The sequence below is a fragment of the Plecotus auritus genome (genome assembly GCF_963455305.1).
Source record: "Plecotus auritus genome assembly, chromosome: 2".
NCBI classification, from domain to species: domain Eukaryota; kingdom Metazoa; phylum Chordata; class Mammalia; order Chiroptera; family Vespertilionidae; genus Plecotus; species Plecotus auritus.
The window spans coordinates 38,701,121-38,722,886 of NC_137771.1; the positions used below are offsets into that span (position 1 = coordinate 38,701,121).

General features: G+C 46.3%; 1 protein-coding gene across 3 annotated transcripts in view; it reads right to left on the minus strand.

Annotated features, from left to right (window-relative positions):
- Positions 1 to 1,050: 1,050 nt before the first annotated feature.
- The window catches only part of CYP4B1 (cytochrome P450 family 4 subfamily B member 1), a 64,537-nt gene continuing 43,821 nt past the window's right edge, over positions 1,051 to 21,766 (minus strand). For 2 of the 3 annotated variants that reach the window (XM_080658257.1, XM_080658258.1), the window contains 11 exons: positions 8,136 to 8,277; positions 7,910 to 7,954; positions 7,300 to 7,427; positions 6,408 to 6,532; positions 5,955 to 6,106; positions 5,697 to 5,803; positions 4,742 to 4,932; positions 2,958 to 3,091; positions 2,305 to 2,369; positions 2,121 to 2,203; positions 1,051 to 1,732 (listed from right to left, as the gene is read on the minus strand). In XM_080658257.1, the coding sequence (XP_080514383.1) occupies positions 1,549 to 1,732; positions 2,121 to 2,203; positions 2,305 to 2,369; positions 2,958 to 3,091; positions 4,742 to 4,932; positions 5,697 to 5,803; positions 5,955 to 6,106; positions 6,408 to 6,532; positions 7,300 to 7,427; positions 7,910 to 7,954; positions 8,136 to 8,277 (1,356 nt within the window). In that variant the 3' untranslated portion in view covers positions 1,051 to 1,548. Of the gene's footprint in view, positions 1,733 to 2,120; positions 2,204 to 2,304; positions 2,370 to 2,957; positions 3,092 to 4,741; positions 4,933 to 5,696; positions 5,804 to 5,954; positions 6,107 to 6,407; positions 6,533 to 7,299; positions 7,428 to 7,909; positions 7,955 to 8,135; positions 8,278 to 14,025; positions 14,224 to 21,766 lie in introns of those variants that run through there. The other variant, XM_080658256.1, reaches the window with a different exon arrangement.

The following is a 21,766-nucleotide window of genomic DNA, read 5'->3' on the forward strand; positions in this document are numbered from 1 at the left end:
TCAGACGTCTTACATGGGTTTCACTGGACTACAACCAAAGTGTGGGCAGGGCCACCCAACCTCCAGGGCTCTAGGAGAGATTCCCTGTCTTTGTCTTTCCAGCATCTAGAGCTGCATTTTTATATCTTTGGCTCCTGGAGCCATCCAGCATATTCAAATCCAGCAGCATCTTCAAATGTCTTTCTGCTTCTATATTCACATTGCCTTCTCTTCTATGAGGACATGTATGATTATATGGGCCACACAGATGAAACAGGACATAGTCACACCTGGCAGGGAATAGACCGTGGACATCTGGGAAGCCATTCTTCAGCCTAATTGGTCCTCATGTGACTACCATCAGTCTGTGTTCCCGGTGGCCTTCTATGTGTTTCCTACCCATTTGTCATCTCCACACCCTCTCCTTTGTTTTTCCTCCTTGGAATAAAGTTCACAACATGATGTGATGTGTCTGTCTTTTCTTTATCTCCTTTGTCTTCCCTTTCCTGCCACATTTGGTGACTACGTGGTTGATGGTCCCCCTGACCCTGGGCTCTCTATTCCCTTTCTATTCCTCCATCAGCCTCTTAACCTAGCCCTGTTCTCTTGCTGGTTCTGAACATAGGTCCCCCTCCTGTTCCACCCCATGCCATTCTTAGGTCAGGGTCCTGAATGCCATGGGCAGACCTCCCGGCACACCTCCTGTTGTAGTGGGATGCAGTTATTTGCCTCCCTATCCTGGGGAAGGATCTCTGATTCCTCATGTGGCCCCAGCCTGAGGTTCTATCCCAGATTCCTTCTTTGCATCTCGTACTTGGCTCAAGGCCTAATTCAGACACAAACTTTCCAGAAAGCTCCCGTCTATCATTCTACCACCTCCCCCAGTCAGAACCCATACACCCAGAGCATGGGGTGACTGTGACACAGACATTTTCAATGGCATGAGTGCCACAGATACCCATCTTAAGAGGTCATAAAACATACCTGTGAAATCATACTCCATATTCCTTGACCTTGGCAGTGGTTACCTGGGTGCTTGCTTTAGAAATGTATTGCTCTGTACATTTTTTTGCTTTAGGCAAATTCTTCATATGCTATTTTCCAAAAGCACATACATATAGTTAAAGACAGCCATCTCAGTTAAGGGGCAAGCCTCAAAAGCCATTCTTCTATCATGTGGTGAATGCCTGGTCATAACCATGAATCCCACGGAACAGCTTGCATTGCATTTGCTGTATTACCCAGGCTGGAATGTAAGTTTCTGCCACATTTTAGAAAGATTGCAAATTATGGGAGAAAAAGCAAGATCCTAGAAGCAAATAGGTGCTCACCACATTTGTTGAATGAATGAGTCAGCTCTAGACTACATGTATGATAAGCATTTATAGACACACATATTTCCATGGCACTGCCCTCACGGTGACTGTGTATGTGGGTACCTACTCCCCATCTATAATACAAACCTCCCAAAGACAGGGAGCCATAGCTGCTCCATAGTCCAGCTTGGAGGAGGCGGTGTCCAGGGAGAGGCCACAACTTGAGCTATCTGAGGCCCTACTCTTGGCAGAACTACTTCTCAGAGCCTGAGCCCAGTGGCTTCAGGTGGAGGTAGATGCCATTCTTGGAGCGCAGGATCAGCTGGAGCAATTTGATGGGTGGCTGCAAGGGGTCCACGGCGAACTCAAAGCGGAGCAAGCAGAGGGCTGTGACCACCTTCATCTCGTTCATGGCAAACTGCTGCCCAATGCAGTTCCTGCAGTGAGCACATAAAGAGGCATCGGGCTGTGGCGTGTCCAGAGTGATGAAATCCAGTGTTCTCAGCGGCCAACAAAAATCAATAACTATTTTTGTATGAATCATTGGCTGGACTCAAGAAACAGAGCTTGGGAGCATAGTAGGGTCCCAGACTAAAGAGATCCACATTGGGGGTCTCTTTTGAAATGACTTACCCACACCACCACCTGCTAGGGACATGAATTATATTGATGGCAAGAAGAAGGTTCCTGGAACTTAGCCAGCATTAGAATCACCTAACATGGTTCCCCTCATCACAGAGTTCCCCAAAGTGATGCCTCACCCACAACATCGTCCATCCTCCCCTCCCTAGTCCTGAGGACATGGAAATTCGGCCATCTCCTTACCTTGGCCCAGCGGAGAAAGGCATGAAGGCGAAGGGGTGGCGTCCAATTACATTCTCAGGGGAAAAGCGCAGGGGGTCAAAGACCTGAGAGGATATGTCTTGCTTAAATACCTGCCAGGTCCAGGGGCTGGGTGACCCCCATAGCCTCCCACCGCATTTGACCTTTGGGTCCAGAAATGGGGTACCTCAGGATCGGGCCACACTGTGCTGTTCCTATGGAGGGCATAGATGTGCAGAGAGACCAGGCTGTCTGTGGGCAGAGTAGAGGGCAGGTGACCAGGTGGTCCTGGGACAGCCAGGTCCACCTCCTCACAGGACCCAAATCCCCTCATGTCTGCCTAACTAGGCACCAACCCCTGCCTCAGCTCTGCTAGTGACAAAAGGTTCATGACAACCCTTAGCACATCCATGTGCTTATGATCATTATCATACCTATTTCCTGTAGCACCAGCACTGAGCACAGCACCCGACATAGACTTTTGTGGAATAGAACAAAAAGGACTAACCCACCCCAACACAAGCAGGACAGGCAAAGACTCTTACACACTTTCTGCTATGTGAATGGTGCCTCCTGAAGTTGTTCAAGGCACTACCTGGGTGGTGGTACATGACAGCCCTGAAATTAAACCTGTAAGGAAGGTACTCTCCTCACAGAAGAGGAAAAAGAAGCTTAGAAGTAGAGAAATTTACTCCTGTTATAGAGCCAGGATTGGACCCAAGCCAAACACAAAGCATGAGTTATCTGCCATTGTTGCGAAGAGTGAGCCAAAGGCACAGCGAATGTCAGAGAAGCATCCTCAAGGACTCCAGTTCCAGCCCTAAATTCATGCCATCTCACCTGCAGGTAGAGAGCGGCCATCCACAAAGTTGACAGGCTTGCTGAGCTGGCGGTACACCTGGGGCACAGGCGGGTAGAGGCGGAGGCTCTCCTTGATGCACATGGTCAAGTAGGTCATCTTGCCCAGATCATCCCTATCGGCAACACAACCAGTCTTTTCTGGAGATGGGAAGCCACAGGGTCCTGCAGGAAGGCAGGCTCCAGCCCCAACTGCCCCCCTCCACAACCATCACAACCCCAAGTCTCAGAGGAACACAAGTGCACCAAGTGGTCGGGCCACTCTGGACATAGGGTGGCCACTCAGACCAAAGGTTCTGACTCCACGTTTCTCTATCCCTCCCTCATCTTCACTGCTGGAAAGGGAAAGCCCAGGACCCTAGTGGTGTGTGTGCACCCAGTCATCAAAGACATGGTCACTCCTGTGTCTCTCATAGACCCACAGAAGGCCCACAAGAGACAGTTGTTTGGGTTCTGCTTGGATTCCCCTCTGGAGCTGGAATGGAAAGGAACAGAGGCTAATATTCATTGGTTGAATGAAGTAATAAATGCATTAACAATGACAATATACATATTTCTCTTTTTCCCTTTTCCCAGTAAGAAGCTCAGACACAAATGTGAGGTCCAAATATAACTACTATGCAATACCTTATTACATAACCCCTAGGTTTTTGCCTCTAGTCCTCATTTTTAATTTGTGTTTTACTATTTTATTGAATAAGTATCCTTTGAGTTGCTTCAAGTTCTAGATAGAACAAGGAAAATAAAATAAATATTTCAACTCCCTGACTCCAGGTTGTGCTCACATTGTTTCCCAAACTAGAATGCCCAGCTCTCTCCCTTTGCAGGAGTTTCACTCCTCCTTAGAAAGATAACTTAAGCCCCACCCCTTCTGATTTCTTTGCCTGTAACATGGGGTCACTCATTCTTTGGTTTTCTCTAGCTTTTTAGTTATGTGAGTTAGTTTCTCTAAAATGCCCAAGGACAGCAAATTGGATCCTCTTCCTACTCTTCTAACCCACACCCTCAACAGCACCTGACATGTGGCTGGACACCCTGGAAGATTTCCAACATGAACCAATAAAAAAAAAGTAATGGAGACTTCATCCTCTAAATCTTAGACCCTGGAATTGTGTGTCTCCCTCAAATGAATCTAAACTTTCTCTCATCAGCTGAGCATTTTCTGCACCCCTGCCCAATGCCTAGCCCAGGTAATAACAAGAGGGGAGAAGGCAGGGAGAGAGGGATGTGGAGGCAGAGGGGTGAGAGGTTCCCAGAGAGCCTGCAGCAAAGAAAGGTCAGCATCAATAGTATTGTGTTAGTGAGTTCAACTTGAACCAGGAGACAGAATAATTCAGTTTCTGGCTGATGGAGTTTAGAAAACAGCATTCTCTCCTTCACCATAGGAGTCTGGAGGCTGCACATGACTATCCAAAGGCAGGTAAGAAGGAGTCAGCTCCCTTGGTTTTCCCAACTCTGTTCATCCTCAGTTTGCACCTTTTTCTCTCCAGGAACCCAGAAAGGTAGTCAGGTTCTACCATCAGAATCATCACACAAGAAATTTGCCTCCTGTTGACAACCTTCTCTACATTACTCACATTGGAAAAGACTCTGCAATTGGAGAAGGGGCTCAGGGGAGCATCTACGCATTGCAGGCAACAGGACAGGTGCTGCTGCCTTCACCTGGTTTCCAGGATGGCTCTGTGTCATCTATGATGACACCAGACAGCACAGACACAGCCTGCAGCTGAGCAGGACACACTGGGCTTCCCTGAAGACTCACTCACCACTGGAAGGAGTCCCTGTCTCCAAGGATCTCACGGGCTTCCTCCCGACAGCGATCCTGGTGTTCTGGGTTTAGGGCCATGCAGTAGAGAAACCAGGAGATGCCACTGGTGGTGGTGTCATGACCTTCAAACATGAATGTGTCCACTTCAGCCCGAAGGTCTGCATCTGACAGCTTGATCCCATTTTCATCCTGGGTTAAAGTAGGCATAATGGAGCAAACAAAGACATGTGAGGTAGAAACCAAGTAGTACTCATAACAGCAGCTGTCAAATGAAGGTCTGAGGAAGGTTGTGAAAGCTGTGTTTCAGACTGAAAGTTAGAACCCTCCCCCAGATTTCTATCTGATCTTCCAAAATCATTTGGATGCATCCTATTCTGGGAAGCCTTTCCTGACCCCTCTGGCTAGTGACCTGCAACCTTACCCAGCCTGGACTGTTGATTCTGCTCATTTGACGCATGGAATGCCACTCGACAGAGGAAGAGATCTTGGTCAACATCCACTTCCCTCTTCACTAGACTATAAGCATCTGGAGGGTAGTGCCAGGTCTTCCTCATCTTCTGCATCCCTAGCACAGGAACTAACCCATGGCAGGGCTCAGTGAATTTATGGAGTAAGTGAATAAATGAGTGAATGAATGAAGTCTAAGTTTCTAAAATTCTAAGGTGCTGAGATTCTTCAGAGTCTTAGAAGTCTAGAATTGGTCTTTGGGCCTTCTGGCATGTTACCCAGGGTCCCTGCCACTACATCTCTCCCCACTGCCACAGCCAGACACATCCTGCACCTCCCCACCTCTGAGCCTTTGTGTGTCATGAGACTAGATCATATTTGCTGGGGAAAGAAGAGGAAAATGCTTAACATCCCCTGAAGCTGTCCAGTGATCCTTGTCCCAGGAGGATGGTCTGAAGACCCCTCTAGGACCAGTCTCAGGAGAGGCTGGGCAACTGTGCACTCACCCGAGCCCCCAGGAGAATGTCCAGGAAATCCAGGTACCTCCGGTTCTGGATCTTCTTCTGTTCTTTCTCATCTTGTAGGGCTGCCTTTCTTTCCCTGATGACTTGATCTGGGTCAGAAGTATAGGGTGTCACTGCTTAGGGCTCTTCCTTTGCCCCCAGGGGAACAGAAGTCCTTCATGAAAAACATCTCAGAGGGGCCCAGAGGAGCTAGCTTAGAACCTAGACTTCTTGTGGGCAGAACATGTGGGAAAGGCCCACCTGTGTGGTCATGGGCCACCTGGCAGGCCCGCAGGAAACGGCGGCCATGCGGAGTAAGCCAGTAGATGAAGTCGTTATGGTACTGTAAGGACTCCATGCGCTGCTGCATCAGCAGAGTGAGATCGCTGACTGCCAGGTAGTAGTTATTGTCCCTGCACAACAGTAGAAGAGGGGAGCACTTAGACACTAACCCACAGCAGAGCCCCGGCTGCCCCATTCTAGGAATCCAGCCCCAGCTACAGCACTTTCTCCCTTACTCTCCCTACCATTAAACCTCCCCATTAAAGCTTGAATGTGTCTCCCCACCATGGGCAAGGCCCACGCTCCCCACAAGCAGGGGTTCCCTGGGGCAAGACCCTGTCTTCTCTCAGACCAGGACCCAGGAGTCCTGCCAACTCTCTTCTCTGAGCTGGCCTGTGTTGAGACTACGGACAGTTCCAAGTGCCCTCTGACCTTTGGCCCAGGCCGCTGTTTCCTTTGCCAAAGGTGCACTTCATGAGTGTGTCCAGTGCCATGTGGCCCACATCACTGAAGATGTCAAAGCTCTTGTCCTTACGAGCCTTTTCCTCCCACTTGTCCTGGAACCCAGAGAAGGGAAGTAATGTGGGGGCCAGCAGGCTTTGTGTCCCATCCCTGCCCTCCAGGACCCTGCTGGAATGTGGGGGTGGGGCAGGTAGGGCTTCAGGTTCACAGGGCAGGACTAGGAGGCAGGCCTTGCACAGCACACAGACACACAGACTCTTTTCTCCATGTCAGAGCAGCCAATATATAAGGAAATTGAAGGGCCAAGAGGTGGTGAGTTGACCAGCACAGCAAGTGCATAAATCAGGCCAGCAGTAATGCTGGGGGAGGAGTTTCCTAAAGGGGAAAGACTACCCTGAATAACCTCTAGGGATTATTCGGACCTGAGAGGCTGAGCCTGACCCAGACCCCTGGCATCCTTTTAGAAATGATTTGTCAATGGTGTTGCTTTAGGCAGTTGTGGTAGAAAGAGAATGAGGAGACACTTTTTAGATATAAATGGATGTCCTCATATTCCCAAATATAGGCACCCCCTCATGCTACAGTAGGAGCCTTGTCAGGTCCCATAGAGGCCCTTTGGTCTGGGAGAAATGGCTGGGTCTCCTGATGGAGACAGGGGCCAGCTCCAGACATGTGGAGCTCCACACCTAGTAAGCAGCCAGCGCACAAAAGGAGTCAGGCATAGCAAGGCTTGGCACTGCTCCAGGCAGGAAGGACCTCAGTGCCTCAGCAATTCTCCTCACTGCTCTTCTCCAGGGGAAATTGGGGTGGGGAGGGGCTGGCCAACAGCACAGCCTCCTAGAGCTTGGCACGTGGAGCTCACCAGCATGGTGTGTGTGGAGTCAGCAAACACCTTCACATAGGGCTTTAGCACATCATAATGGAAGCCAGGTGTGAGCAGCTTGCGGTGCTGGAACCACTTGGGCCCATCGAGGACCAGCAGGCCTTTCCCTGGGGAAGAAGGGGGGTGCTTGTCATTGCACACCATCCTGCCCCATCTCTGGCAGCCTGGCTCATCTCCTGACCCAGCTCGCCTTCCAGCCATGCAACCTCTAGTAACACCAGCCATGGGCCCACCACCATATTTTTTTTCAAGCCCTTGCCCTGGCCAGCACCATCTGTAATATCTCCTAGGATCACCTCTAGTGCCACCCTCTCCAGAGGCTGTTCCTTACACTCAGATTTTCCAGATCCCTTGCCCTGCCTCTCCAGGGGAGAAGACACACCCAGAAGGAGAAGGTACCTGGACCTTACTTCCCTGACTATCCAGGAACTCTCCTGCCTCCTCCCTGTCTTGTCCTCACTGAGCAGATGAGGTTAGGAACTGCACATGGGACCAAGAGGTCCCATGGATGAATAACTGACTGAGTAGGGACCAGGCAGGGAAGGATCATGGTCACCCAGCACCAAGGGCAGGGAAGGTAACCACTTACCAATCCACTGGAGGAAATAGTTATACACATCTGGGGCCTTCGGGTCTGTAGGAGACAGAGAAGATTAGGTAAAGCCAGGACTGGGGGATTCCTAAAAGAGGCTATTGATAAGCAGGATGTGAACCTCATCTGCCCAGATTTAGGGTGCAGGCCCAGGACTCCTCCCCACCTGGTGTCCTAAGCCCTTTGCTCTCAGGAAGTGCCCCCCTCTTCCAACAATGCTCACCCCCTCGGCTATACACAGCTTTGGCGTAGTCAGGCTCATAGATGTTCAGGAAGCCAAGAAACTGTCCAAACCAGAGTGGGTGGGCGTAGGGGAACTGCTGAGCCCAGGATGCCACCTTGTCCAGGCTCCCTGGCTGCTGTATCTGTAATGGTGACAGAAGGCCAGGCCGTTCAGACATCTGACATTACTAGCCATGCCCTAAGTCCCTGAGCCTGCCACCTCCTAGCCTGTCACTCAGTCCTATCGATCTCTGGGTCCAGGTGCCTCTCCAGACCCAGAGCCACTGCTTTAAGTCCAAGCCACCTACTTGCACCTGGGTTAGCTCAACAACCCCAAATTGGCCAACCTGCCTCCACTTGGTGCCACCACCCCTCTATCTAAACTGCAGCCAAAAAGAGATTTCTTTTTGGCATTGAAGCTTTTCATTAGAAAGATAATACCAGCTTGCTGTGCAAAAAGGAAACCACCTTAATTCCAGCCCTGTTAAATCACTTGACACATTTTTACTGAGGACCAACTATGTGCAGGGCATTGCCTAGACATCTCAAGGGAATGAGACAGACATGGTCCTGCCCTTTCATTCTATGGGGAAGACTGATAAGAAACAAATAAACAGTTAAGTAGAATGGTTCAGACAATAGTAAGTGCTAAGAAGGAAGTAAACACTGTACTTCAAGAGAGACTAATAGGAAGATCTGCTTGGATAAGAGTGATCCAGATGGCCTCTCTTTGGAGATGACATTTAAGGTGAAACTCAAAGGATGATAAGGAGCTGGCCATGTGAAGAGTAAGGGAAGAGCATTCTAGGCTGAGGGAACAAGTACAGAGACTCTGGGGTGGGAAAAAGTGTGGTGTCTTCCAGGAGCTGCCTCATGATGGGACAGTGACTTGAGATGAGGGTGGAGAGACCATTCAGAGCATATTGTGTGCCCTCTGGGAGTTTCTCTAACCACATCTACTCACACAGAAATGTTTATGTAAAAATAAAGTATACAATAAACTATTTTCCAAACCTGCCCCTTTTTTTTCATTTAACATATCTCGTCCTTCTTTTCAAACTAGTACAATTACCTGTCCCTCAATATTTTTCACAATTACATAGTATTCCATTATAAGAATGTATCATTATGTATTTACCCATTTTTCCTATTTTGAGAGGGTCTTTCAGACCCTTCAGTAGCCTGGCCATGGGTCTCAGAATAAAGTCTGAGCTTCATTATTTGTGAGAAGGCATAGCTAATCTTTATTAAGCACTTGCTGTGTGCCAGGCCTTCTTCCACACACCTTGCATCTTGATCTCATCCAATCCTTACAAGTTGCCCTAGCTGGTTTTGCTCAGTGGATAGAGCATCAGGTAACCTGCATGTGGATTGAAGGGTCCCAGATTCTATTCCAGTCAAGAGTACATGCCTGGGTTGCAGGCTTGATCCCCAGTAGGGGATGTGCAGGAGGCAGCCAATCAATGATTTTTCTCTCATCATTAATCTCTCTCTCTCTCTCTCTCTCTCTCTCTCTCTCTCTCTCTCTCTCTCTCTCCTCTCTGAAATCAATAAACACACACACACACACACACATACACACACACACACACACACACACACACACACACACACACACACATATATATATATATATATATATATATATATATATATATATATATATATATATATTAAGTCTATGAAGCCCCATTTTAGGGAAGAGGAGCCTAAGGTATAGAGATCTGAGGTTGCTTGCCAAGGACTGCACTGCATGATTTCACTAATGTCAAAGCAATCCTATAAGCTAAGTATTGTCATCCCCATTTTAAAGATGAGGAGAGCAAGATTCAGAGAGCCTAAAAAACGTGCCCAAGTTTACATATATTAAAAAATAGGGGAAATCCATATTCAAACCCAGGTCTGTCAAGCTCCAAAGATTGCTGGCCAGGGAGTCAACTTTTCTGGTTCATATCTCTCCTCCCTTACAACCTGTGCAGAGTCCAATTTAATCTCCCCATAGATCTTCTCCCTCATTGCCTCTGAACTTACTATCATGAGTTTAACTGGGGCGGGTGGGGGTGTAAGAGTTTTCAGTGCCTGCCCTGGCTGGTTTGGCTCAGTGGATAGAGCGTCAGCCTGCGGACTGAAGGGTCCCAGGTTCGATTCCGGTCAAGGGCATGTACCTTGGTTGCGGGCACATCCTCAGTGGGGGTTGTGCAGGAGGCAGCTGATTGATGTTTCTCTCTCATCGATGTTTCTAACTCTCTATCCCTCTCCCTTCCTCTCTGTAAAAAATCAATAAAATATATTTTAAAAAAATAAAAAAAGAGTTTTCAGTGCCCTGGTGCACACAATGTCAAAATGTTTATCACTACATCATCTCCATCTACCAGTAAGAGGGAACTCTGGTGTCCCTGACCTCTTTTCTGCCTCCTTCCTGGTTGGTGCTCCTGGAAGTGCCCACTTTTTCCTGTGTCTCTCTTATTTTTCCATCTGACCTCCTGGGTTTTCCTTACTAACTTACTTTCTGATCACCCTGACTGCTCCCCTTCTCTTCATCCCTCCCAGTTTCAGGGAACCCAAGTGGACAGGGGCAGGGAGGGGCTTAAGTCACAAAGAAGCCAGACTCATAGGATCGCAGGGGTGGAAGAAGCCCTAGGCTGATCTAGTTCATCTCACCTCCACTCCTTCCCACATTAGCCATGAGTGTGCCCCTCTGCACCATCTCCACCAGGGACAGGAGAACCTGAACTCATGCTGACCATGTCCACAGCTTGAGCCAGCCCTCTGGCTTCCCATGCCCAGCTTTCTCCTATGTACTCCTGACTGCCTCAGAAACCTGGTAGGGCTGAGGACAGCTCTTGGCCCCACTACTGGAGCTACATCCCCATCAAAAGGGCTAGGGTGTCCTTCCTCAGAGGGTGGGGTGAGACAGGGCATGCCTAGCCAGCTTCTCTAAGTTACGCAACTGGTCACCTGCCCTCTGTTCTGTCCATAGGCAGCCTGGTCTCTCTGCACATCTATGCCCTCCATAGGTACAGCGCAGTGTGACCCAACACTGAGGTACCTTATTCCTGGGCCCAGAGGTGAGTTGGGGTGGAAGGATGTGGGGGTCACCCATCCCCTGGACCTGTCAAGTTTTTAATCCCCTTCAGGTCTTTGATCCCCTGCACATTTCCCTGAGAATGTGACTGGATGCCACCCCTTCGCTTCTATGCCCTTCTCTGCTGGGCCCAGGTAAGGAAAGGACCAACATCTCCATGCAGTCTCAGGGGAGTGCCTTTCCTGGGCTGAGAGCTGGCATTCCTTTTCCCAACCCCAACATGCAGGTCAGATTTGTGGTTCCCTCCCAGGATCCCTAACTTTAGGCCAATAATATGGCTGAGCATCCATTATGCACAAAGCCCTCCCTGGACCCCAAGGTGGAATGAACAGGATTCTACAAGAATATGACATAATTCCACCTCAAGGGGACACATTCTGAGAAATGAGGAGGATGACAGGTAGATGCTTTCAGACCTCCAGCCTATAACTGAAGAACAGAAGGTAGAAGTTAATTACGACAGATAGCTCTTCCCTGCCCCAGGCCCTTCCTTCCATCATTAGTCCTCCTCCTCCCTTCCTATTCCCACCATCACTAGGTCTAGGAATCAAACCTAGACCTGATTTTTATGGCCTGATTATGTACTGAATGAAAAGGCAGGATTCTGGGGTCCAGCCTTGACTCAATTTCTGAACTACTACATGGACACAGGCAAATTCCTTGCCCTTTATGAAGCTCAATTTTCTACTTTTTACATTATGAAAAATTATCCCTCCCCTCCCCCTTTCTCAAGCTCCAGTGTGGATCCAACCAGACCAGAGGTGCCAAGTCCCAGGAGAATGCAGAGGAGTTGGGTCTGCCATGGTTCCCCAGGAAACCTTAATAGTGCTAAAGAACAACCACCCCTCCCTGCCCTTCCTGGTGCCAAGACCTTTCACATATTTGTGTTAGAGTCAAGAAGCCAGACCTAAGCCATGTTCCAGGCCTTCTACACACTCTCAAGTTGGGTCATGGGGGGATTTTGGGAGAAGAGAAAGCCAGGTCTTATATGGGGGTAGGAGAGCAAGGTCCCTCTTCTAGAAAACCCAGCTTGATAAAGTAAGGGGAAGTGGAAGGGATATGAGAGAAAAGGGATTGAAGTTCTCCCAAATGCCTCTCAGACCACCATTAGAGTTAGACTGCAACCTTTCCATTACCTCCTTCTGTACTTAGCAAAGCCTCTTCCAAATCCCTCCTGATTCCTCCACTTGTCTTCTCCATCACTCTTTCTCCTCTATAGATACCCCTCCCTACTCTCCAGCATTCACTGTTCATTCAGTGATGCCTACTCTGAGCCAGGCTTTGTGCTAGACCCAGAGGGTACAGGGTTGAATCAGACCAGATCTCCATCCTCTAGGGATCACAATCTAGTGGGGAAGATAAACAAATAAACAGAAGGTGACAACCCAATGAGACAAGTGCTGAGATACAGAGCACGGGCTGATGCAAACTCCTGGTTAGGCATCCTACCCGGCCTAGGGCAGGGGAGGCTCTAGTGTCAATTTTCCCCTCTAGACAGTTTTCTTCTTGAGAGCAAGCCCTAGGTCTGATTCATATCCCTGATGCATCCTTTCTTTTCTGTGTGTCTCCAAGGTGCATTTAGATTACTAGGCCATCCTGAGAGAGGAGTTATTTATAGGGGCCAAAAAATAAGCCTGGGCAATCCTCACTTAAAAGTCAAGTTCATTCCCAGCATCAACCATGAGGGGAGGCAATTCCCCAGACTGAGAATGGGGGAAGGTACTCAGGAAGTAGAAGTAATTATGCCTCTCTCTGAGTCTTAAACTCTGGCATCTATACCTGGGCTCCCAAACCCAGCTGCAGAGCAAAACACTCATGAAGGTTTTTAAATTCAGGCTGGTACTTGCAATATGCTAATTAGGATCTCCAGGGACTGGGAGCCAAGGAATCTGCTTCTCCCAGTTGATTCCAATGCAGGTGTTCCTTGCCCTGTGTTCAAAAACCTCTGGTCTAGTTCCCCATCTAGGTAGGGAGCCAAGAGGTGTTCCTGACAATGAGTGTTAAGGTGGTCTACCCACCCTGAGGTAACTGGGGAGGACAAGTCATGATCTGAACCCAGGAAGATGCCACTGCTCCTGAACCAGCCTATAGTTGTGGCCAGGAGAACCCCACCTTTGGGGGCACCAATGGCTTAGATGTCCTGACAGGTCTCTCAGGTAATAGCACTCATCTTTGCCTTCACTTTAATTTTCTGCCTTAAAAATTGAAATCTTTACACTGCACAGAACAAAGAGGACACTGGCTAAACTTTAAATGAAATTGCCTAATTTTATGACTAACCAGGGCTTTTGCACTGATACTATAAACAAGCCCTTATCAGAGCTCTGTCTGAACCTTGGGCCTCAGAATGATGGAAAGAAGTCTGTGGCGTGCCTGGTCCTCAACTTTGAAGTGCCCCCACTGGAGTGACTCAGCAGTTTAGCGTCGACCTATGAATCAGGAGGTCACTGTTCAATTTTCTGTCAGGGCACATGCCCAGGTTGCCAGCTCAATCCCCAGTGGAGGGCATGCAGGAGGCAGCTGATCAATTATTCTCTTTCATCATTGATGTTTCTATCTCTCTCTCCCTCCCCATCTCTGAAATTAATAAAAATATATATATTTTAAAAAGTGTTTGCCCAGGCCAGCTCAGAAGGGAGGATTGAGGTGGAATCCGGTGGGAAAGCTGAATGGGAACCATGGCTAGCTCCCAGGATATCATTTCCCTGCCCAAGTAGGTCTCCCCCTAGGAGATTGGACTGGATTCTCTAAAGGAAAAGAGGCCATTTTCCTTCTCTACCTCTCCCTCCTCATATCCCCCACGTACCTCAAGGGCATGCCCAAAGAGCCAGTGGGTGGGGGGCCCTGGGAAGCTGTCCATTGCCCTGGCCAAGAACTGCCGCCGCACCAACAGATGAATGAGCTTGAGGAAACCTAAGACCAAGATCAGTCCCAAAGCCCACAGGCCCAGGCGGGAAAGGCTCAGGGAGAGCAAGGCAGGCACCATGGCTGAAGTTGCAGCCACCCAGTCTCCTCCCATTGCCCTCGGGTTCCTTTATACTCTAGACCCAGGCATCTTGCCAGTTCCTGCCCACAGCCCTGCCAACAGCAGCCCAGAATGGGCAGAGCTTCATAAGGCAGAGACAGCAGCCCCAAAAGTTACAGACAACAGAAGAGAAAGTCTGCCTGGCCAACTAGTTCCAAAGGGGCTGGAGAGAAAACAGATGGTGGGTTCCAAAGAGATCAGACAATGGTTATCCTGCCTTGGTTTCTTGGAGGAGCAAACAGAAGGCAATTCTTTCTATAATCATTGGCATAATGACTGCCTTTTCCTATAAGCACCTTGTTGTTTCAGGTGCTTTCTACACACTATGTCATTTAACCCAAACAAGGAGGTCACAGGTACTACTCTTTATACCCATTTTCCAGATAATGAACCTGAGGCTCCCCTTGCTTGTGCTTTCCACTGTCCCTTTCCATATGGGCCATTGGCAGGGCTTGCATTTATGCCAGGCTTATGAAGCTTTGAGTCCTTTTTTAATGAGGCACTTCAGGAACAAGGTTCTAGACCCAGAAGGGAGATTCTGGGTCAGAAAAGGGCCAACTTCACCCCAAGATCATAGTACAAACTTGACACTAAAGAACATATAATATTACCTTCAGGGTGATGAGGAGGATCATCAAATTCAGTCCCTCCTGGATTGATAAAGGGAGCCACTTTGGCCCAGAGAGGGGCAGGGAATTGTCTAAAACCTCACAGCAAAGCAATTGTAGTTTTCAATTGCCCATCCCAGAGTTCTGTTAAAGAACAAGGTTGACCCAGGCCCCAGCTCTACCCGATTTGGCATCTCCCAGACATACGGTTCCAACGGTTTCTACCCTTTGAGACCTGACTGGGGCAGCCAGGAGAAAGCCAAACCCTTACCCTAGCATTCAGGCCACCCACCACCTAAGCCTTGCCTGGCCTCTTCATCAGACATGCCAACTGCCTGAGACAGACAGGAGCTTTAGTTAAAAACATCATCTTGCAGTTTCTGACTACACATCCAACCCTGGGCAAGTTTTTTAACTTTTCTAAATCTCAAATGCTAATCTGCAGAAAACAAGTTATAATAGTATCTGCTTCATAAAGTTGTTTGGAGGATTAAATAAGATAACATGTGTAAAGCATCCAGCTTCTACACAGAGTGTTCAGTACAATTAAGTTAAATATTCCCATAGCTGTTTTTTGGATGGATAGTTAATAAAAAGAGAATGGGTGGGATAACCTCTAGCCAGGATTCTGAGGTTTCTTTGTCTTTCAGATAGCTTGTCTCACTAAAACAAAGTTGCTTCAGAATAATCCCAGCTGCCCCTGGCTGGTACCTAAGCCTGGGTGTGTATAAAGTGGAGGGAGGAGGCTCTGGCTGTGGAATGTGGGCAGGGCAGGGCAAGATCAGAGGCTAGGAAGCCAGCCATGTTCCATGCAGGCACTACCCAGGAAGGCAAGCCAGGACTCTGCCTCAGTAGTGGTCTGAGGGCCTTTGGCTGGGAAGCCAGAATCAGGTCCCTGGGAATAAACAGTGTGGGGTGTGTAGGTCTTTGATCCATTTGAAATTTTGTGCATGATATAAGATAGAGATCTAATTTTCCCATTTCCACATGGACAGTCAATAGTCACAGCACTATTTGAGTATTTATTTCATTTATCCCTACTGATTTGTAATTATACTATTGTCATATATGATATTTCAATATCACTGAAACACAAAAAGCAATAGTATGTATTACACACATACCATATTTTTAAAAACTATAAAACCTATATGGAAACATGCTTATTTCAGGTTAGGCTTTTGTAGAGAGAGGAAGGGAAGTGGGTAGGATTTTAGCTATATGTAACATTTAATTGCTTTTAAAAGAGTAAAAGGCATCTGAAACAAATTTGGCAAAATATTCACATCTGTTCAATTAAATCTGGGAGGTAGGTTCATAGGTTCTGTTATATTGTGTTTTTGTATTTTAAGTTTGTTTGAACTATTGTCTCATAATTTAAAAGCCAAATTTAAAGCATCACTTTGGTAGGGATGAGGTGTGTACTAGCTCTGTGGCAGGGCTTGGAGCAGTGTGAGAGCGGCCTCAGACGGGACATGATGCCGTGACAGGTTTCAGCAGTAGCAGTGGCAATACAGTGAGGAGGTGGTCTCTTGAGTTTCTAATGATAGTTATGGTGTCTTCCTGCCTCCAGAGGGACTCATCTGAGCAAAACTCAACCAGATGTATTTTTTTATCCCAGCCAGTTCCTGGGGATTTCCTGAGAGGGTCACAGTTAGCAGGACATCCACAGAGAAGCAAAGGGCATTCTCAGAAACTTGGAAGGTGGGAAATCCAGCTTTCTCATTGGAATATTAAAAGGAGATACAAAGAAAGTAATGCTACTTTTATTTTGCTTTTTGAATGGAAATTGCTTGAAGATCCCATTCCTGGACTCAGGACCCCAGGCTGAGAATGACTGTCTCAGACTGAGATGACTCAGAGGGTCTTGGGCAGAGCTGGGAGTAGAGTTCAGAGTCCTGGCTCCCAGATGACCCACTGCTGCCAGTTCAGCAAGCACCCAACATTCCACAGTCCCCAGAATCAGGGAAGGTTCCAGTTTGACAATGGGGTGGGATTGTTGCCTAAAGTTGCTAGCTACTAAGGAACAAAGACAGCTGTCTCTGCCATGAAACCCATGAAGCCTTCTTCAGAATCTGAGATCCCTCCAGCAAATGTGCTGTCTCCAGTAGCACACATTTGGGCATAAACTTTTACTTCCTCCTAAAGGAGGAAGGCTCTACAGCAGCGGTTCTCAACCTGTGGGTCGCGACCCACAGGTTGAGAACCACTAGCAGAGTCACCTAAGACCATCGGAAAACACGGATATTTACATTACGATTCATTAACAGTAACAAAATTACAGTTATGAAGTAGCAATGAAAATAATTTTATGGTTGGGGGTCACCACAGCATGAGGAACTGTATTAAAGGGTCGCGGCATTAGAAAGGTGTGAGAACCACTGCTCTAGAGTGAGCCTACAATGGGTCTTTGTCTTAAGGGTTTTTATCTTTCTTCTGGGCTGAGAGTTTTAGGGAAGGGTTTCAGTAGAAAATTCATTAGCTTTCCAGTTGCAGTTTTAATATGCTAAAGCATCAAAATGAGCATATAGGTGCACCCCTATGTTCATAGCAGCACAATTTACAATAGCTAAGATTTGGAAACAGCCTAATTGACCATCAGCAGATGAATAGATTAAAAAACTGTGGTACATCTACACAATGGAATACTACGTTGCTATAAAAAAGAACTCTTACCATTTGCAACAGCATGGGTGGACCTGGAGAGCATTATGCTAAGCAAAGTAAGCCAGTCAGAGAAAGATAAATACCACATGATCTCACTCATTTATGGAATATAGTAAACAACATAAACTGATGAACAAAAATAGATCTAGAGACAGGGAAGCATCAAATGAACTGTCCAACCTCAGAGGGAAGACAGGGGAGATGGAGGGGTAGGAGATCAACCAAAAGACTTGTATGCGTGCATATAAGCATTACCAATGGACACAGACAGCAGTGGGTGAAGGCATGTGCTGGGGGATCGGAGTGGCCAGGGAGAGGTCAATGGAAAGGAGACATATGTAATACTTTAATCAATAAAGAATTTTTTAAAATTTTTAAAAATGAATGTATAGGGGAGTTTGGGATTATTCTTTGGTCTGCTTTACTGTTATACTTTTCTGTTGGGCCTATCTGGCTCTAATGGGGTTTTTGTGGTTTGTTTCCCTGACTTTATCCATCCTTGAATTTAGCTGGAACAAATGGCATTAATTGGGTCTCTGGCCTCTGTGTCCCCAACCAGGGTCATTTAAGCCATGTGTTCTCTGGCTAGGGAGAAGTATAAACCATTTGCTCTCAAGTGTCCTTGTTTAGGGAAAATAAGGTCTTGCAATTCACCAGCTGGCTGTAAGTTGTTCAAATTGTTTGGCCTTGTTTAATTTTCTTGTCTCAGTTTCCCCATTCCACTTGCCCAGGAATTTTCCTAGCTTCTTACTATCCTGCATCCCTAGGAACAAACTCCAGGACCTTCTCTAATTCTCTAGTTTATCCTGAGGATACAACCTGGAGACAAAGGTGAAAAGCAAGTCTCCAGCTCCAACAGAACAATGGGGAGGTGAGGACTGAGGGAAGCTGACAATCCAGCCCCATTTCGCCTCCAAACAGATTTCCCAGTGAATAGTTGAAGACATCTGCTCACAAATCCTCCTCATCTCACCAGATCATACCAGCCCTGTGCCTCTACTCATGCTGTTGTCCTTCCCTTTTTGCTCCCCTTTACATCTTACTTCTCATCCAGGATCCAGCTCCAAGATGCTTCCTCCCCTAGAATTGTCAGTTTCTCCTTTCTTGCACCATTGAGTCATAACCACACACTACTATATGGAATTTCTCAATGGCATGAAATGGAGAAATGGCATTTTGAATAAATGCCTGTCTACATTTGTAATTTTTATTTATGAAATATTCAAATACAAAAGACCAAGTATTTAGGAGTGAAGTATCATGCTGAATGCAACTTACCTTCAAATAGTTCAGAAAAATTTATATATAGATATAGATAGATAGGTATATTAACGCAAAAAAACAACAACATTGAAACCTGTAAAGAATTTCTGTGAGTTTATTTGAGCCAAACTGTCAACATACGCCAGGAAGCAGAACCTCAATAAATTGAGATAATGCTCTGGAGAATGGCGGGTTACATTTGTATTTATACATTGCAATCAAAGGAGGGACATAAGTGGGTTACATGAAATTCCTTGGTGATAGATTAAGGAGGTGGGATAAAGCAAAGCGGTGGGAAACCCCTGAGACTGGATAAAAAGTAAAATGATGGACACATACTTAGGTGGGTGCAGGAACAATTAACATGATAATGAAGGAATTTGTGGTATCTGTCCTGGTGCCCACCACATTTGGTTTTGCCCCAGGGGCTCCAGGAAAAAGGGAAGTTACAAGTTACCCATACCTTAAAAGAGTATGTTATCATAGATGCAAAAAGACAGATAGGCTCAGTTAAGGTAAAGGTTGACCTTATCAGTGAAGATACTGGTCTAGGATGTAACTGCCCACCATAACTACGTTTAGTTAAAGTTTAATTTCAGACCATCCTTTGTGGTTACTTTAGGTCTCTGAGTTTGCAAGACTGTCTGTCATGCAGGCCTCCCCTGAGCTTGTCAGGTCAGCATGTGGCCCCTTTTGTCAACAGGTATATAGATATATAGATAGTACATGTATGTAGAATGTGTGTGAATAGATATATATATATGTACATATATATATATATATATATATATATATATATATATAGAGAGAGAGAGAGAGAGAGAGAGAGAGAGAGAGAGAGAGAGAGAGAAAGTCTGAAAGAGAGTCTAGGTCCTTAAAAAAGCAGATACCAAGCCCTAGCTGGTTTTGCTCAGTGGATAAAGCGTGGGGCTGCGGACCAAAGGGTCCCTAGTTCAATTCTGGTCAAGGGCATATACCTCGGTTGCAGGCACCTCCCCAGCTTGGGCCCAGCTTGGGTTGCTCCTGCAGGAGGCAACCAATCGATGTGTTTCTCTTACATTGATATTCCTCTCTGTCTTTCCCTCTCTTTTCCACTCTCTCTAAAAATCAATGGAAAAATATCCTCGGGTGAAGATTAAAAAAATAAATAAATAACAAAAAAATAAACTATTAAAAAAAAAAGCAGATACCAAGACAGGATTAAATGTACAAGGATTTTATTTTGGGGGGAAATGCCTATGTGAGAAAAAGGAGAAAAGTCTGAAAAGGCTGGGAGTGCCATCAGACTGATGCCAGTTTGACCCTGAGTGAAGGAGAGAAGGAAGCAAGTTTAAGTAGAAGTGTCTTGGACTGCCATAAAGGAAATGGCAGTCTAAGGGAGTTGGGCAAGAGTCTTTAAGCCAAATCTGCCATCAGAAGAGTTCCATGTGTCCTAGGAACAGGTCTACATTAGTATCCCTGTTGCTCTCAGTTATGAGCCAGGATCAGCCCATGGGAGTGACCTTGGAGCAAACAAGGCAATATACTGCAAAGTGCAACATCTATTACAGTCAACTATGCTCTCTGTAATTGAAGGTCTGCATTCTCATGGCCACCACAGAGAGAAAGCAAATATGCTGAAGTATTAATTACTGAATCTAGAATATATATGTGTTCATTATACTATGCTTTTAATTTTTCTATAAATTTGGGATTTTTCATAATAAAATGTTGAGTGGAAAGGAGACACTTTTTTAATACTTGTTGTTTGTTATTCTGAGACACCAAACATCTACACCATCTATTTAAGTGTTTACTTAAAGAGCAAAGAAAATTGTGAGTCTCAAACCTTAATGTTAGGTAAGAGATTTTTTTTAAAAACTCTACTTAGAGAATTCATAACCACAAACTGACCTAATTTGGGATTTCAACCTAAATTTCTACTTGGGTGGTTGGAAGACCCTCAAGCAAAGCATTCAGTTTAGAGTACTCCTGGATTTGTTTTACTCCCTATCTACCCCAGGTTCTGAACAAGTAAATGGAAGTCTTATGAGGAGGAACTCATATTCAACATAGGCCTCAAAGAAATCCCACAGGAAAAAAGAATAGCTCTAGTCTAAACTTACAAAACACAAAAGGAAACAAGACACCAATGAGCAAGACCCAAAAGGAAAAACAAACAGTAAAATCAGACCAACAGAGACTTTAGGCATTGTCGTTATCAGCCATAGTTTATGAAATAAGTATTCTTTAATTTTAAAAAAATTGGTGGGAGGGAGGTAAGCACTAGACATCATTTATTTCTATACAGGGGTGCAAACAAACAGGTTTGGAGAGTGCTGACATGAAGGGAAGGAGCAGGTCAAGGATGCAATATATGACACTAGAGGGCCACAGAGGCTATGGAGGATTCATACCCCACCTAAGAGAGAGAAGACACTTAGCTTACTGCCATGCCAGGACAAAGGCTAGGACTGCCAGATCTTCTGAATTCTAAAGAGAGAGCACACATTTCTATTTTATATGAAATCTCCCAGTTTTTTAAATTTTGGCACCTAATGAAATATAACAAGAAACAAACATTGTGGGGGCTAAATAAAACATTAGGCTAGATGCCGGAGGCTAAGACCAACAAGTAGTTAGCATAATTATGCAAGAAGTCTGCTGGAAGGCTAATGGACTTTGATAATCAGCAAGGGCTAAAAATCAGCATAATATTGCTGTTGACTGGATGGCTGAAGGCAATTCCCTAACTTGATAATCCTTTTATTGTTTACCAAACTTTACCATTGATATGCCTGTTTGCATTCCTAAAGGGCAAATGTGTATTCTAGTAAATAAAAGCTAATGGGTCTGGGAATTCAGAGAGCCTCTTCCCTAGAGAGTAAGGTCTCCACCTGGGTCCCCATGCCTTCTAAATTTATCTTTCTTGTCTAGTGTATCCATTTGTGCGTCAACCCCTTCTTCAGACCTTGAACCCTAGCCACAAATAGATGTGGCATTCA